General features: G+C 47.2%; 1 protein-coding gene across 1 annotated transcript in view; it reads left to right on the forward strand.

The window, feature by feature from the left end:
- kcnt1b (potassium sodium-activated channel subfamily T member 1b) overlaps nucleotides 1-17,804 on the forward strand; it is a gene marked incomplete at its 3' end in the record, with an annotated part of 98,397 nt that overhangs the window by 53,361 nt on the left and 27,232 nt on the right. The window contains exons 4-12 of the mRNA XM_080004569.1: nucleotides 1,977-2,056; nucleotides 7,208-7,313; nucleotides 7,984-8,032; nucleotides 8,696-8,755; nucleotides 10,848-10,922; nucleotides 11,162-11,245; nucleotides 13,193-13,287; nucleotides 14,834-15,014; nucleotides 16,637-16,801. Coding sequence (XP_079860695.1) covers nucleotides 1,977-2,056; nucleotides 7,208-7,313; nucleotides 7,984-8,032; nucleotides 8,696-8,755; nucleotides 10,848-10,922; nucleotides 11,162-11,245; nucleotides 13,193-13,287; nucleotides 14,834-15,014; nucleotides 16,637-16,801 — 895 coding nt within the window. The remainder of the gene's footprint in view (nucleotides 1-1,976; nucleotides 2,057-7,207; nucleotides 7,314-7,983; nucleotides 8,033-8,695; nucleotides 8,756-10,847; nucleotides 10,923-11,161; nucleotides 11,246-13,192; nucleotides 13,288-14,833; nucleotides 15,015-16,636; nucleotides 16,802-17,804) is intronic.

The raw sequence follows: 17,804 nt of genomic DNA on the forward strand, positions 1-17,804 counted from the left end.
TGCCTGTCTCCATGGTGATGTACAGGCAGAAGGGCTGGAGAGACCCAGATTGAATTCAGCCTCCCTTCATCTCTCTATCTATCTGTTCCTTCCTCTCTCCCTTTTGTCTTCCTCTTCTCTCTCTCTCTCTCTTCACCTCCCCTGTGGGCGGGCTGCAGTAATTGCCCTGTGCCTCCTCTCCATCCTCCCCTCCTCACCCCCGTGTTCATCCTGTCAGACGCGGAGTTGGCCGCTGCGGCTCGAGGGCAACTTTCTGCCACCGCCCACGCTCATTAGGGCCTAATTTAGCGCCTGAACGCAGCACAAACATGATGGATTACAGCCTGTCTACAACATGTCTGCCTGGTGTACGCACACCCGTTGTTTTGGGGTTTTTTTATGCGTGAGACGCAATAAGATAAGATGAGATAAAACTTTATTAACCCCGGGGGGAAATTCAGGTCGTTGCAGTCGAGAGAGAGATACAAATTAAAATGAGATGAGAAATAACAGATATGTACACTATCTATCTACACAGCTGACTAGTGACCCCAATATGGCAGGTGTCAGTTAGTCTACAGTAAGTACAAGTTACAGTACTGCAGCATTGCTAACACAAGAGGTGTACAGTAGTAACAGTAGTAACAGCGGTAAAGGTGCATCACGGTATATATATATATATATATATATTCATTGGGAATCACTTGACCCCCAGCCCCAGTTGAGAACCACTGGTCAAGACATGTATCGTTGCCAGCGATCATCATTTTCCATAAAGCAGTCGAATTGATAAATTTAAAAAAATAAATCGGTATACACAGTAGTTGAGTTTTACGTGATAAGATTTCTTAGAACAAGAAACATCTTGCAATATAGTTTCATCACATCGTGTCTTATAGTTGATAAGAGATAAGGAATAAAGGCTCCCGAACGGCGGCGTCCTGAACGGCGGAGAGCATCGCAAGGCTGATGGTTCCTTATAAAATTGCATTTCGCCCAAATATGTCCCTAAAGATGTGGGGAATGTTTTCTGCCTCACGGTCGTTCCACAGCACCAGTGTGGCCTTGTCTTACGGTTATTAGTGCTTGAAAATGGCGGGGGAGATGCCAGCCAAATCATTCTAGGACAGGCAATTTTTCTGGAACACCCTTTCCGACCCTGGGATAGCAATAGTCTGATATGAATACTAAATAAATGAATATAAGTTATGTAATATATAACGCGCTGGGTTGTGGTAGAGTATGAAGGAAAAGGCTTTGTTGTCTCAGAGGCCATGAATACAAGCGCACCATTATCCCTATGTGTGCTTGTTAGTTCAGGTTGTAGGGAAATATGGAAATGTGGACAAGTGAGTTGTCTTCTCAAATGGTGAGAGACGGAAATGAACATAAATAAATGGGGCGGTAGATACTGTGATGGGTTGAATTAAATCCTCCTAAGAATTTATGATTTCTTGGCCATTTTTCAGAGAATATGAATGATAACACAAAAACCTTTCTTCCACTCATGGTTAATGGTTGGGTGAAGCTATTTATTGGCAAACAACTGTGTTTACTCTTTTTAAATCAAAATGACAAAAGAAAGAACCCAAATGACCCTGATCAAAAGTTGACATACCCCAGTGACCAAGCAATGTCTAATGTTTACAGAAGAAATAAAGAGGAATTTAAACGTTGACTTTCTGTATCAGACTGAATTTGTTCCTCTGAACACTTTTGTAATACACGTCAGGTGGTCGTACGGGAAACACGGATAACTGTGTTTGAAATGCGACACAACGATGTTGAAGCGTGAGAAACCCGCCCGAGTCTCGCGGCCCCAAGGTTCAGGAAGCTGGTGTTTGGCTTCCTCCACCGCATCCTGTCAGAGTGCAGACGCCCGGGCGTCACGCAACGGGGGGCGGGGGGCGCTCCAGAAACGTGCCGCGGCGCGGCTTAACCACTGCGGGGATCCCCCTCGCTCGCTCACCGCCTCTCTGGTTTTCCTTCCTCTGCAGGGTGCAGGTGGAGTTCTACGTCAACGAAAACACCTTCAAGGAGAGGCTGAAGCTCTTCTTCATCAAGAACCAGAGGTCAAGTAAGTACGCGGCAGAGAGAGAGAGAGAGAGACAGAGAGAGAGAGAGACAGTCCCATCATCCTACAGTTTCACAATCAGCGAGACGCACCCGGCGCTCGGCGGGCGCACGATAAAAGGCTGGTGCAGGAAATCACCATTAGCGTTGATGCGAATCTAATTCCAAGCCTCCGTCAGAGGTTTCAGTACCTTTAGAAGATACTTCATTGTGTAAAGTGTCTCAGTTGGGCTTGGCGCCCAGGAGGAGGAGGGCGGCTGCTGTTTAGATGAGAGAGAGAGAGAGAAAGAGGGAGAGATTTGAGTCGTTTTTTTTTACATGTGGCATCTACTGATTCCAGTGGAGCAAGCGCAAAAAACTGGAGGACAATTCAATAACTGAATTAATGAATACAAATCAGTAATATTGATATAATAATCATGTTCCAATGTCATAAAATATACTGTAAATTAAAACATAAAATTATTTTTTTTTTGTTTTGTCTTAAACCACACAAGAAAGAAAAGGCACCAAGGGGGATCAGCCAAACACCGTGTAAAAGGTCACATTTCCTTCTAAAACCGAGCAAAGTATGTTCCTGTACTGTTGTTTAAAATCCTGCACCTCACTGGTAAAACCTAAAATCAAAGAGAGAGAGGGAAGAGGGAGAGAGGGAGGGAGAGAGAGAGCGAGGGAATGTAAGAGAGAGAGTGTTTTTGTTTTTCAGTCTAATTAGGAGATAAGGCGTGGCCAACAGCCAGTGCAGTTCCAAAATATTGTGGCTGACCAGCTGTGTGTGGAAGCCACTGTTCACTGTGTCTGTGTGTGTGTGCATGTGTGTGTGCGTGTGTGTGTGTGTGTGTGTGTGTGTGTGCGTGTGTGTGTGTGTGTGTGTGTGCGTGTGTGTGTGTGTGTGTGTGTGTGTGTGTGTGTGCGTGTGTGTGTGTGCGTTAGTTCTGGCCATCTTCTTGCTCTACTTTCAGTGGTGTTGCATCGCTATGAAACGAAAACGTTGCCGTACCATGACACACAATTTTGTGTTCGAAATGAATGAAGGAAACAGGCTCCGGAGGGATTCCCCAGCAAAAAAGTTGATAGTTAAATGTCGTGGTTATTTCATCTACAAGGCCTTACAAGCACCCGAGAGAATGTTTTTACATCCATATTTATATCTATATTTTATATGTTTTCTCCCCAACTAGAGAATCTGACGATAAATATCTTCAGATTGGAGTCCCAGAGTCAAACTTTTATCAAATTTCATGACAAACTAGAGATTTGGTCTGATATGATACTTACATTACTATACAGCAGTTCAACGTGATTGATGGAGTATAATATCCCATAATAATATCTGTGTACCTGTTTATCCGTGTCTGTTTGGAGGTGTGTTTTGTTGATAGTATGTCTTTATGCAAGCATCTGATTGTGTGTGTGTGTGTGTGTGTGTGTGTGTGTGTGTGTGTGTGTGTGTGTGTGTGTGTGTGTGTGTGTGTGTGTGTGTGTGCGCGCGCGCGTGTGTGTCCCTGTCAGAACCATTTAAAAACCGCATCATTGGTGTTGTCAGACTCTATTTCTGGTGGATGTCTGCCTGCCCTTATAAGTGAACCATCACTGTCACTGGCAGAGAGAGAGGGAGGGAGAGAGAGAGCGGGTGAAAATGTCACACTTTGCCGCAGGGGTTTGCTAACCCAATCTACCTGCTGTGCGAGCGTCCCGTCTCAAACGGTTTTCGGAACTGACACGTGTGCTGCTCTTTTGGCGACACGGTGTCAGGGGAGCGCAGGGGCTTCGGAGCTGGTCTGCTCGATAATGATGCCGGCGCCACCCGCTGGTTCAGAGGTGCACCTGCAGTCCGAGCGCTGTGTAACCGACAGCCCGCTTGGATACCGGTGCGGACGTACAAACACTCGCGCAGTCACTATGTAATCGATGTCCCACGGACATTTCTATGAAGGGGTGGAAACACACAACTTCATAGGGCTGCACACAGGGGTCCACTCCCGCCCTCCGCTCCAACCACCTCGCACCGTCGCCCTCACGCTGAAGCTGGGGGCCACGTTACGGGCACACACACGTAGAAACCGCCGTCTCCGAGGAGCCCAGGTCTAAAGACGGAGAGACAGACGGACGGAGTTTTTGCGGCGCTCCGGCCCCTCGCCAGAACGTGCCCGCCGGCGGGATTCTCACCAGATAATGCGCAGTGTCTCGTGGTGATTTTTTTGCACCAAAACCCGCGTGGATACTACGCGGCGCACCTCGCGACCGCGGTTGTTCGCGCGGCGATCGTGCACCCATCAGAACCTTTGCCTTCCACGGGGCGCGGCTCCGTTTGTGAAGGCCACACTTGCTGCGCTCTTTGGCTTCGCCCCGCCGCGCGATCGCGCGATCTCATTGGCTGTTGGAAAAACTGCCGTCTTTCACACACGCACGCACGCATACACACACATATCGATGGCAGCCCCGATTCTACAGCATTAATACCCTATACTATCCTGAGCCACCCTGGACTACCCCAACTCAGCCCAATATCAAATTATTGCCAAATCGACCGAGAAAATCAGGTGATGTGGTCCCAGCTCTAGTTGGCTGCCGAGCTGTGAGAGTATTTCACTGAGGTGATAGGGTAGGAACACTCCACTCTAGTGGGAGCTCTTTCACCGATGTTTCTTTGAATGAGGCCCATTAAACCGGGAGGCTCAGCAGTGAGTTCTGACGTCGCAGAACCGCCCCCTTATATTACAATGCATGGTGGTGTATTGAGCAGTCACCACCTGTGTGGTGGTACAAAGGTTTTCCCAAGATTCTTGCCAACATTTAATAGAAAGTTCATGGTTCTTAACTGGTTCTTTAAAAGTCTGTGTCGTTTGTCAACGACCCTCACAACACTTCATTTGATTCAAGATTCAAGATGTTTATTTGTAGCATACATATAGATACGAGCATACATATATTTAGTGAAATGACACTGCAACACATCCGCAGATTATGCACAATAAGTACTTACTGCCACAGTAGCTAACTTATTACTAACCAACTCCACTAAATAAACAAACTGATTCCTAAAATGTAATTCAGTTAGTTAATAGAATAAAATAAAAGTATAAAAGGTCATATACAAAAGTAGGAATACAAAATAGAAATAAAAGGAATATACTATTATGTATATACAGATATGTGCAGTGAAGTGGCATGTGAATACAGTGAGGCAGTGTGTGCAGTGTTTGGTGGGTGGTTTTTGCTGATCTGCACTTGGCTCTTGGGATATTAAACTTCTATGACTTATGGGATGATGGGAAATGTACCCCTCCATGGTCCGGAGCTGCAACAAGCCGATTTGGCGCAATATCGTAAATGACCCCACACAAGTGCAATATAACCACTGTAACGGTCCAAGCAAATGTCAAAGTGTCAATTTTGAAAGTTTTCTTTGTGGAGTCAAATTTGGCTCTGGGGAGTTGTTTTCGGTTTCCAGTTGGCACCTTTACTTTTCTCTGTGTGACAGCCCTGGCTGTTGGGCTTATTACACAGACCTTTATCTATCTGCTTGTAGGCCCTTTTCTCAAAGTGAGAGTGGTCATGTTTGTCTGAGAAGATTTAGAGGTTAGGTTTCAGAATAAATGTGTTATGACAGATTGCCAGAGCAGCACAGCGCCGCGTTAGTCTTGGTTGGGTTCGTTGATGAGAGGTAGAAAGTCATTTCAAGCTTTTCCCTTCCTAGGCTTTTGCTCTCACCTGAATAACCGAAATAACCCATATCCAGCAGCACTTAAAACACGTGGAGGGAGGAATGGTGGTCATCACAGTATAAAAAGACAATGTTCAATGATAAACAAGCGGATAGTCTTGGTTGAACCAAGTCCAGTTCATCTTCAACCTAGTGGAAAGCTTCTGTAACTGGAACCTTAACAGCCCCTAAAAGAGTTGCTTGGTTGCTTTCCCGCTGCACTCAGGAACCGTGGAGATCACGAGGAGGGGACTGGTCTTTGTGTTTTCTTAGGTTGCTAACATTTGAACCATCTCCGTTGTTCAGTCCTAAAAACTTTGGGCCAATGGTTCCAATTGAATTGTTAAAGTGGAACCAATTTTCAGAACCAAGCTCCTCCTGTGGAAAACTGTCCAGAAGTTCCTAAATACCAAAAGTTCTGGGACATGAAACGGTTCCTGCGGTGGAGAAGGGTCTATAGATGACTAGAGCATTGCTAAATGCACCAATAAGCCACAACAATAAAAGCAGTGACAGGTGAAGTGAATAACATGGATCATCTGATTCTAATGGCACCTGTCAAAGGGGGGGATATATGAGGCAGCAAGTGAACAGTCAGTTGTTGAAGTTGATGTGTTGAAGCAGCGTAAGGATCTGAGCCACTTTGACAAGGAGCACATTGTGATGCTGGACGACTGGGTCAGAGCAACTCCAAAACCACAGGTCTTGTGGGGTGTTCCCGCTATGCCGTGGTTAGTACCTACCAAAAGTGCTCCAAGGAAGGTCAACCAGTGAACCGGCCACAGGGTCCTCGGCTCACATGGGCTCATTGATGTGCGTGGGGAGCAAAGGCTAAACCGTCTGGTTCGATCCCACAGAAGAACTACTGTCGCACAAATTGGTGAAAAGGTTAATGCTGCTTTGATAGAAAGGTGTCAGAACACACAGTACATCACAGCTTACTGCGTATGGGGCTGTGTAGCTGCAGACCAGTCACAGTGTCCATGTTGACCCCTGTCCACCACTGAAAGCACCTACAATGGACACGTGAGCGTGAGAACTGGACCATGGAGCAATGGAAGAAGGTGGCCTGGTCTGATGAATCACGTTTCTTTCTACATCATGTGGATGGGTGGGGTTTGGGTCCGATTCGATGGAGCATCTGTGGGATGTGCTGGAACAATAAGCCATGTCCATGGGGGCCCCACTGCACAACTTCCAGGGCTTTAAGGATCTGCTGCTAAGGCCTTGGTGCCAGATACTACAGCACACCTTCAGAGGTGGAGTCCATGCCTTCATGGGTCACAGCTGTTTTGGCGGCACTAGGGGGGCCTACGCAATATTAGTGGTTATTGGTGGTGGTTTCAATGTTGTGGCTGATCGGTGTAAATTGACACCTGTTTGTGTTTAGTAGAATAATCCTCAAGCCCAAACTCATCCTGAATCTGCTGTGCTGCGGTTGTTCCACAGGTTTGAGGATCCGTCTGTTCAACCTTTCCCTGAAGCTCCTGACCTGCGCTCTGTATGTCCTGAGGGTCTACCTGGACGACCCCGACCAGGTCATCAACGGCGTCTGGTGAGAGGAGGACAACTCATAGCACCAAATACCTTTTAGTGACTGTCTACCGATATTGCCGCCATCCAGCCTGGCTGGTTTTCATACTCAGATACATTCCTCCACTTTAAAGCCCTAATAACCAATAGAGCTGATGATGGTACTGATGATTTGGTCTTTTTAGCTTCATGAACAACTCAGTGTGAATGTCACAACTATTATTTGCATGAAGCCACCTTAGCTTGATATAGTTAAAGATTTGCCAGTAAATAAAAACATGTTTTTAGTTGTACCATCAGGCAAATATAATATAATTGAGATGTTGGTCCCTGAGTGCAGTGATGTCTTTATTGTGCTTGCTGCCGGCAGCTGTTTGGGACACAGTGGGACTACTCCTTATTGGAGCACGCTGATGGAGATGTTTCATATTTTGTGCTCTCAAACACACATACTTACGCAAAACGAAACAAAAAATAATCCAAAGCACAACTGTCACGTTTCCTTCATCTGTCCCTGGTTCTCTTTCCCAGTACAAACTGTCGAAACACTTCGAATACCACGTTCGACCCGTCAGAAATCCACTGGTGAGTTTACCATCAATCATCACGACTTCGTTCATTTTCTCATGCAGCTTAGTCCACCGCGGGGAAAACGACATCCTCTTATGTCTCTCTGTCCTGTTCCTTTCAAGGGACTTGATCTTCTGGGTGAACAGACGGGATCCTGTATGGGCGATACAGGTACGAGCAACGTCTTGAACAGGTTCCTCCAGTCTTCACAACGCCACGATACACACAGCGTCTCGTGTAAACCGGCTGGAGAGGAGTTGGAAACCTTGTCAATAGATGTGACGCCGATCTACGGCCCTTAGCGGGTGACCTCACTGCTGGGCCGCTGTGCGCTGGACAGGTTTTCTGGGACGGTATTCCAGATCAGGGGGTCGTTTTTAGGCTCCCCCTCCCGACCCCGGTTCTATTGATCGGAGCAACTTGTCCATCGAAATCCAAAAAAAATGGGCCCAGTGGAATATTTACTGGAATATTGTCCTGAAAACTCTGCCAGGCTCCACCAGATGCCCCTGGCAAAACCACGTCGCAAAATTGGCTGAAGATGTAGCTGTAGAGTAACACATGTAAACTTTTGTTAAGGTATTTCAGTCCTTTCCAGCCAACCTCATATTGTAATGGGTATGGACATATGTTAGGAAAGAACAAATAAATGCTTTGATTCCGCAATGGATATGAACCGAACATGGGCTCAAACCGAAACGTAAAGCCCAATTAAAAGACCAGGAGCCATTTATAACACGTAAAAAAACATTTTAGTCTGTTTCTCTGGACCTGCAGGCAGTTGCTGTGCCGGTTTGTTTCTTCACCTGTTCTTCCCTCCCCCTTGTCCTCTAGGTCACAGTGGCCTTAATCAGTTTCTTGGAGACCATGCTCATCACATATCTCAGCTACAAGGTGAGGATCTGGCCGGCGTCCCGCGGACAGCTACCGTATGAGGTCTCTGCAGATCTCTGCAGGTCTCTGCACGGAGCCACGGCTCCGTGCAGAGACCTCATGCGGTAGCTGTCCGCAGGGATGGAAAGGATACGGGGCTGTGGGTTTCAGGATAGGCTTTCAGGATGTAACGTGGTCAGGATCAATATCCGACGGACGCGCAGCATCCATACGGTGCTCAGGAACGCCGATGTGTCGGCTCCACTCGCGACGGATACAGGAAGAGAGCAATGGATGGTTTGGTTTTGATCTTCGGCACCGCGGTGATGCATAATGTACGACGAGTCTATTTCTACTGCTCAGACCTGGGTCGGACGTGGCGTCCTTTTGCGGAGGATGAACGATAGTGGGACGCACGCCCCCGCGCTTCCGGTCCTGTCCGTTCGTCTTTGTCGGTGACTGGCGCTCGTGACTTTGCCAAAGCGTCGCAGTTTTAGTGGAAAAGTATATCCCTGTCCCTTTCTGCAAACGTAAAGTTCCTTCCCCCGTTTAAATACAATACAGTGCCATACTGAGTCAATAAACAAAAAATACACTATTACTACGACAGGGACTGATGCTGCTACTAGTCAGATTATAACTAGTATAATAGTACTATTACTACTGCTACTACCACCAATTCACTATGACTAATCCCACTTCTAACACTTAAACTAATCATAAATAATGCAGAGGTTTAAAAAGGTTTTTTTTATATATATTCTACCAATCATGGGAGCATTTGGGGGAAAAAAAGTATATACAGTATATATATATATATATATATATATATATTGTTGCATAAAATACTTAACCAGGGAAAACTTCTAAAATACTAATAGTGCACCATAATAAGGGACCAAAATTTGACCCCTTTCTTATCTCTGCCAAGGAGGTGATATTTTGCCCCATTTTGTTTATTTTAATTGTTTGTGTGAAAGTCAATAATTAAAAATTAAAAATGAAATTACAATAAAAAATTCTAGACAATTGAAAATCTTGAAACTAAATTGCGTTTCTCGGACCGGACTGGTCTCCTGCTGGACGAGCGTGCGTCCTTCGTTCTGCAGAGCAGTGTTTTGCACGACGCGCTCCTGCAGTCTGTCTTTGCCAAACACATTGAGCTCAAAGAACAGTTCATTAACACACTGTAATGAAGTACACCCAATGAATTAAAGATGAGTCGATTAGGCCTTCCTCCCTCCGGCTCTGTTGTCTTCTATGTAGTGTATAAAGTGTATAATGTCTACCTTTATGTGTCTTAAGGAAACACTATGGGGGTTTTAATGTCGGCGTGAAAAAATACAAAATAAAAGAAAGAACCCGAAATTTAGGAACCAGAAAAAATAGTTGAATGTAGCTACATTATCTGACAAAGATCATTTTACTTTAATGGCATTTCTGGAAACAAGGAAAATAAATCTCATGGTGATGATTATATAACAGCCTTAAATAAAACACACTAACACACAAAATGTATTCTTAAAATAAGCAAAAGTGTTTGGAAATGACTGCTTTCGTTAGCTGTTCTCCTTAAAAGAAAAGGGTAATTTCTGTGGCCCAAACAAATCTCTAGAATCAGACTTTTTTTTTCCTTTTAGAGTACTTATCCCCCATAAGCATATACTACTGTTTATAATCAATTGTATAACAGCACAAAAGTGATAAGGACATATATATTTATATATATATATATATATATATATATATATATATATATAAAGTAACTAAGAAAAATAATTGGATTAATTAAATTTTTTCTCAAGGTTAGCCAAATGATCTTGTACACAAGAATAGACAAAAGAATCATTTAAAAAAAGGGACTTATTGAATATTTTCTCAGATTGTTAAGATTCTGTGTCGATAATGCTCATTTTTGCGGCGGCGTTTGTTTTTCCATTTCCTTTCACTGTGCTGATAACTTGCCGGTGGCGTGTTTTTGTTTTGCCGCTTTGACGCTCGGTGGTTATTAACGGAACGGCGGCGAGGGGGATCCATCGACGACCAAATCAATCCAGCGATCGCACGTCTGACTCCCTCTAATTTCCTGCCTTCCACCCACTCCTCTTTCCAGGGAAACATCTGGGAGCAGATATTCCAGGTGTCCTTCATACTGGAGATGATCAATACAGTGCCATTCATAATCACGGTGCGTGATCTGATCAATACATAGTTTGCCTCGGGTTAGTTTGGAGTGTTTGTGGAGTGTCTCTACCTGCAGCAGGGTCCTAAATGTGTTGACATTTTATTCTGATTCCTGATTGACATCCCAGCATATTTGCCTTAAGTGAAACGCTTTTAAGACCGTATGTGCTGTGCTTCACCCTCTGGGCATCGCAGTATTCCATCGTCCATCCATTCGTCTTCTTTCTCTCCTTCTTTTCCCAGATTTTCTGGCACAGCCTGAGAAACATATTTGTTCCTGTATTCCTGAACTGCTGGCTAGCCAAATGTGCCCTGGAAAACATGATCGTGAGTAGTATCCGCAACTGCGTAAACCCGCATTTTTTGAAAACTCACGAGGGGTAATGAGACGTCTGAAGCGTGGACCATGAGCCGACGCCCGGATGGTTGTGGAGCGTGTGTGGGGGTGCAGCCAATGAACCCATCAATGGACAGAGCGGAGGGCGCGGTGCCAGTTTAGCTGCTGGCAGATGGTGGAGAGAGGAACATGGACAGATTGGAGGGGTGAGGAGGGTGAGAGGAGGGGGGGGTGAAAGGAGGGGTGAGGAGGTAGGGAGGAGGGTGTGAGGACGGTGTGAGGAGTTGTGAGAAGGGTGAGAGGAGGGGGTGAGGAGGGTGTGAGGAGGTTGGAGGAGGGGTGAGGAGGGAGAGAGGAGGGTGTGAGGGAGGGGTGAGGGGGGTGTGAGGAGGTTGGAGGAGGGGTGAGGAGGGAGAGAGGAGGGTGTGAGGGAGGGGTGAGGAGGGTGTGAGGGGGGTGTGTAGAGAGAGAGAGGAGGGTGTGAGGATGGGTGAGGAGGGGTGAGGAGGGTGTGAGGAGGGGGGTGGAGGAGTGGAGGAGGAGGGTGTGAGGGAGGAGTGAGGAGGGTGTGAGGAGGGGTGAGGAGGGCGTGGGGAGGGGTGAGGAGGGGTGATGAGGGTTTGAGAGGGGTGAGGAGAGTGTGAGAAGGGTGTGAGGCGGGGTGAAGAGGGTGAGAGGAGGGGTGAAGAGGGGTGATGAGGGTTTGAGGAGGGGTGAGGAGGGATGAGGAGGGGTGAGGAGGGGTGAAGAGGGGTGAGGAGGGGTGAGGAGGGTGGAGAACACTAACCAGGGGCGATGATTCTGTCGTTCTGCTGGAGGTGTCACGCTCAGTTGGATGGAGCCACGGTTTCAGGACATTTTGGAGACAGAAAAATCAAAGAATGTTTCAGAATGACATGAGAGAATGTTCTTCAACACAACAAGAAAAACAAACACAAGGAAAGTTTGTTCACACAGAACATTTTACAACAAGGCATTTCAAAGTGCTTAAAAAACATTAAGACAAAGTGCAAAGAAACACACAATAAAAAGCTCATACAATGCATAAATAAAAATAATAGAATACATAGAATGCATAAAAGTTACAGTGCAGTGCAGGAAATGAATCAAAGAAACCTTGTTTTACTCTTTGTTAACAATTATTTAGCCTATTTCCAAAAAAGTGTTTTACCTTGTCAAGGTAAAAAAAAACTATTAAGACATCACATATTATAAAAGTATGATCTTCTTAGAAGCAGGAAATATGGAAAGATAGACAGACAGACAGATAGACAGACAGACAGACGGACAGGCAGATAGATAGACAGATAGATAGATAGATAGATAGATAGACAGATAGATAGATAGATAGATAGATAGACAGACAGACAGACAGACAGACAGACAGACAGACAGATAGATAGACAGATAGATAGATAGATAGATAGATAGATAGATAGATAGATAGATAGATAGATAGATAGATAGATAGATAGATAGATAGATAGATAGATAGATAGACAGATAGACAGATAGATAGATAGATAGATAGATAGATAGATAGACAGATAGATAGATAGATAGATAGATAGATAGATAGATAGATAGATAGATAGATAGATAGATAGATAGACAGATAGATAGATAGATAGATAGATAGATAGATAGATAGATAGATAGATAGATAGATAGATAGATAGATAGATAGATAGATAGATAGATGGACAGACGGACAGACAGATAGTGATTTAAATTTCCTTGTTTGAATCAGCCAAAAAAACATCTAAACACTGCAAGAAGTTTTTGTTGCATGCATGTTACTTCATATATACTGTATATATACTGTACCTACTTGTAAACAGTGTATATTTACAGTACATAGATTGTATAATCTGTATATATACACTGTATATGTACCGTATATGGAGTAAGTCTTCACTCTTTCTGCTCCATTGCAGAATGATCTCCACCGCGCCATCCAGAGGACTCACTCTGCCATGTTCAACCAGGTGCTGATCCTCATCTGCACCCTGCTGTGTCTGGTGTTCACCGGGTGAGTCCGGGCCCCGTCGCCTGCTCAGGGGCCAAAGACCCAACCGTCCACCCCCCAGGTCCCAAGTTCCCTCCACTGGGTTTTACCTTTAACAGGGGCGGTGCGCTGTCGCCCAAAGAAACGGAAGAAAGACAAAAAGGGGCTGAGAACAAAAGTGATCTAGAGCGCTACGGCCACATGTTAGTACGGCATCGTTCTCATTCATTAAAGCGTCTGAAGTGTGGAGTGTGTGGGTTTCCTCCATCAAAGACATGCAGACCGGGGGGGGGGGTTCCTACTCCCGCTCGGCCGCCAGGGCTTAGGGGCAGCGCGGCCGCCCGCCGCCTCCCGGGTGCGGCGCGGCTCAAACGCGGAGGACGGCGACAATGAAGAGACATTCTGCTCTTCCAAACTGTCGCTCGGTCGGAAAACAGCGGAACAGTGCCGCAGTGCTCCGGTTTATCAGTTTCTTAAAAGAAACGCTGCGCGGGCAAAACCGGCTCGCTGCGGACACGGACAATGGTGTGAAGAAATAAGCACTAATGACAAAAGGGCTTTAGACCAATTCCTGAGGTATTGCAGAAATAAATGTGAGAGTCGGCTGAATTTCAACGTCGGGGGGAAAAAAAAAACGGCCGCACCGGTGACAGGCGGTCGCTCGGCGGAATCGTGTCCAAGAAACCTCCCCCCCCCGCATCGCCTCGCGCTCGGGGGCCTCGTTTATTACCTGCCAGTGTCACCGACAAACACCAACAAATAAATGAAGGTTAAGAGACAGAGAGAGACAGAGAGAGAGAGGGAGAGATCAATAACGCAACTCTCTTTGACTCGAGGCCTCAGCCCTATCGATCGCGCTGCCCTTTGATGGATCTGGAAATTGGGTTTTTCGACGCAGCCTATCGACGGCCAAATGAAATCCCTAAATATCACGTCAGTGGACCACAGCGGTGCCGGCGAGCGAATTGACCTCAGGGGAACCGGACACTTGGCGCCCAGCTTTTTGACAAGAGCGTCGCTTCGGGTGTGTCGCGTCGATGCGGGTTTATGTATCAGGCTCAATTGAAAGAGAGTTAAGATGCCGGCCAAAGCGCTGTGAAGTGAATTGTCGGAGGGAAATTCAGTAAATGCATGAATGCATAAAGCGTGACGATAAGAGAGTCCTTCTGCACAGTCAAAGGCTCAGGAAAAGGAAATGGGTTCTTATTGTGATTAGCTGTGATTAGCGTGCAGCCCGTCACCGCCTCCGTACCGCACACACGGGGATGAAATCGGAAAAAAAACCCCAAAAAAACAAACCCCCGGGGCGTCTGTCGAAGCGACGCCTCCGTAGCACCGCGGGACGGCCGGAAATCCTTTGGCTGGAGGGCCCGGGAGCCCCGGGGGTGGAGCTGGCGGCAGGGGAGGCCTGTGCCTGATCCCCGCAGCGCTGGCGGAGCCGGCTCGTAAAAAAGCCCCGACTCCTGTTACGAAATGGTCGAAACCGCCGGTGTCGCGACCGCCAACTGCTCTAACCGCTCTCACCGCTCTCACCGCTCTCACCGCTCTAAACACTCCTCTTTCCCTTCAGCGCGTGCGGGATCCAGCACCTGGAGAGGGCTGGCAAGAACCTGTCGCTGTTCAACTCCCTGTACTTCTGCATCGTGACCTTCTCTACCGTGGGCTACGGGGACGTCACGCCGCAGATCTGGCCGTCGCAGCTCCTGGTGGTCATCCTCATCTGCGTGGCTCTGGTCGTCCTCCCGCTGCAGGTGTGGAGCCGGGGGGGGGGGCGAACGAGGTGCTTTTAGGGCGGGGCGTGCACAGGGGCGCAGGGCGGCGCAGTCCGGAGCGCCTGAGGCGGGAGCCGAGACTTTTTAGGCGTGGGGACTCTGGAGCCGGCGTGAAGACGGCAAAGTGCGAGTGGAGATGTTCACCGTGACTCAGATCGCGCATCTTTTTTTAATTTTTATTATTTTTTTGTTTCCTCCTTTTGGGTTCCGCTTGCAGTATTCAGTTTTGACCTTGATCAGGGTTAGGGTTAATATTTGAATGAAGTCGTATTAAAAGCCTGCGGTGCCTAAGAACCAGCGAAAAGACCATCAAGACCAAAACGAGGTCATGTCCTTAAAAAGGCAAGTTCGGCCCAGTTTGGACCCGAGCGCCACCGCTCATCTATCTTTTTTTATTTTACTTTCTGCTGAATTACAGATTTGACCTCAGAGAGGCAGGAGGAAGTTACGTGGTTTTTTTCGCCCCTTCATCCATTTTTAAGTATCCCGCCCTTTCATCCGATCGAGCAGGCGTGAAGAGCCGCCGCGTCGTCTTCCCCGGCCACGTGTGGAAATGTACTTTTTGTTTTGTCCGTCAGCCTGGCGCGCGGCGGCAACAAGGCGGCCGCGTTGTGAGGCGGCTGGGAGGAGAAGAGCGTGTGAAAGGGGCCGCGCAGGACGATGATCCCATAATTGCCAACCCGCTGCTTTGATGCGATCCCTTAACAGGCGCGGAATTGGAACCGGCATCAAACGCGAAATAGCGTGTTTCTGAGCGATAAACAAGATTCCAGCAGCCACGCTCCCTCCCTGCCGCCGCTTTCCGAGTGAAGCCGCGGTCTGCGTGTGGGTAACCAGTAACAGAAGGAGCTGCCGCGTTTCAGGGGAGGGTGACGCCATCGCTTGGCCTTTTTTTCCCGCAGCGGGAAGCCAGTCGCCCCGGCACGACGCGTGTTTTCTCTCCCCAAAGGAGACGAGGGGGAAAAAAGAAACGCCTTTGATGGACCCGTTGCCGCCACCGGCCGACTGCTCTGTCAGCACTTTTACACCGGGGCTATTTGAAGACCCCCCGCCGTGCCGAAGACGGCGCTGTTCTTTGAGAGCACCGTTCACTTAATATTTAATACCCATCTGTCTTATCTGCCTGTCTGTCTGCCTGTCTGTCTGTCTGTCTGCCTGTCTGTCTGTCTGTCTGCCTCTCTGTCTGTCTACCTGTGTGTCTGTCTGTCTGTCTGTCTGCCTGTCTGTCTGTGTGTCTGCCTGTCTGTCTGTACGTCCATCTGTCAGCCTGTCTATGGGATTGAAAAGAAGGATAATTAGGACCACAGGCTGTTATGGACTCGTTTTTGTGTTTGTTGTGGTTGTGGTTGTGGTTGTGGTTGTTGTTGTTGTTGTTGTTGTTGTGGTGGTTGTGGTGATTGCGGTGGTGGTGGTTGTGGTGGTTGTGGTTGTATTTGTTGTTGTGGTTGTGGTTGTGGTTGTGGTTGTGGTTGTGGTTGTATTTGTTGTTGTGGTTGTGGTTGTGGTTGTGGTTGTATTTGTTGTTGTGGTTGTGGTTGTTGTTGTGGTTATTGTTATTCTCTGACACTGTGTTGCTGTTGTTGTTGTTGTCGTCGTGTCAGTTCGAGGAGCTGGCCTACCTGTGGATGGAGCGACAGAAGTCGGGGGGGAACTACAGCCGCCACCGGGCGCAGACGGAGAAGCACGTGGTTCTGTGCGTCAGCTCGCTGAAGATCGACCTCCTGATGGACTTCCTCAACGAGTTCTACGCCCACCCGAGGCTGCAGGTACGGGGCCGGCGCCGAGGAGGCCGCGCAGGTTCCTAAATAAACCGCAGCTGTCGGGCTCACGCAAGTTCCTGCTCTGATTCCTGACACGGCGGCGCGGGCTCCTGGTCCGCGTTTTTACTTCTTCAAACTCGACGACCGGAGCTTTCGTTGGAGCGGAGCGGTGAATTCACCCAATCCTGAAAATACCTTCCAAAAATCAGTGGTTTCCATACAATTTTAACTTAGATTTTCAATATTCCGATTATACTTACAGGGGAGCATCTTCTTTACAGAAGTGCCAAAACTGCTCTTTGCAATTGCAGCAGCGCGCCCAGAGCGTAGTGTTGACTCCAGCAGGCTGTCAGGAGGAAGCGACGCAGCTTCCTGTTCCTAGTCTCTTATGTGTAAGCGTGGGTGTAGCCTTATTACGAGTCAAAATAACTCTGAAGAACCCGATAAAATGCACGTTTTGTGAACATATTTTCTGGTACAGTATAACATAAAGAACGTCGGAAAATATTGTGAGCTTCCCTGTTTTTGGAAAAGGAGATTTAACCTGTATTGGTTGAGGTTTAAATGTTTACTCCATTGGAGTACAGCGAGGCTGTGATATGAACACTTATGAATGATGGGAAACCAGCGTTTTAAATAAGGTCCGCGGGGTTTAAAAAACGGCCGAACCTTACATTTTAAAATATCCATCCCATAAAGGTTCTGGCAGGCTACCTTTCATAATAAAGTGCTCAGTGGAGCTGTTCTGCCCCGCTGGCCATGACGCTTCACCCACTATACATTTTATCTGCTGAGCTTGCGTTTTTCTGCCGTGACCGGAATTTAAATGTTGAAATGACATTCCCCCGGGGTTTCAGGCTAGGATTTGACACTTCCCTACTCACAAGCGAAAATGGACAGAAGCTTTTAAGTCAGTTTGACACGCAACATAACGAGCAGGGTTTATTTTAATGCAGCCAAAGCCAAGCTGTATAAAGTTCAAACTACAGAACAACTAAATGCACGACGT

This window comes from Zeus faber, assembly GCF_960531495.2.
Source record: "Zeus faber genome assembly, chromosome: 7".
In the NCBI taxonomy this organism is placed as follows: Eukaryota; Metazoa; Chordata; class Actinopteri; order Zeiformes; family Zeidae; genus Zeus; species Zeus faber.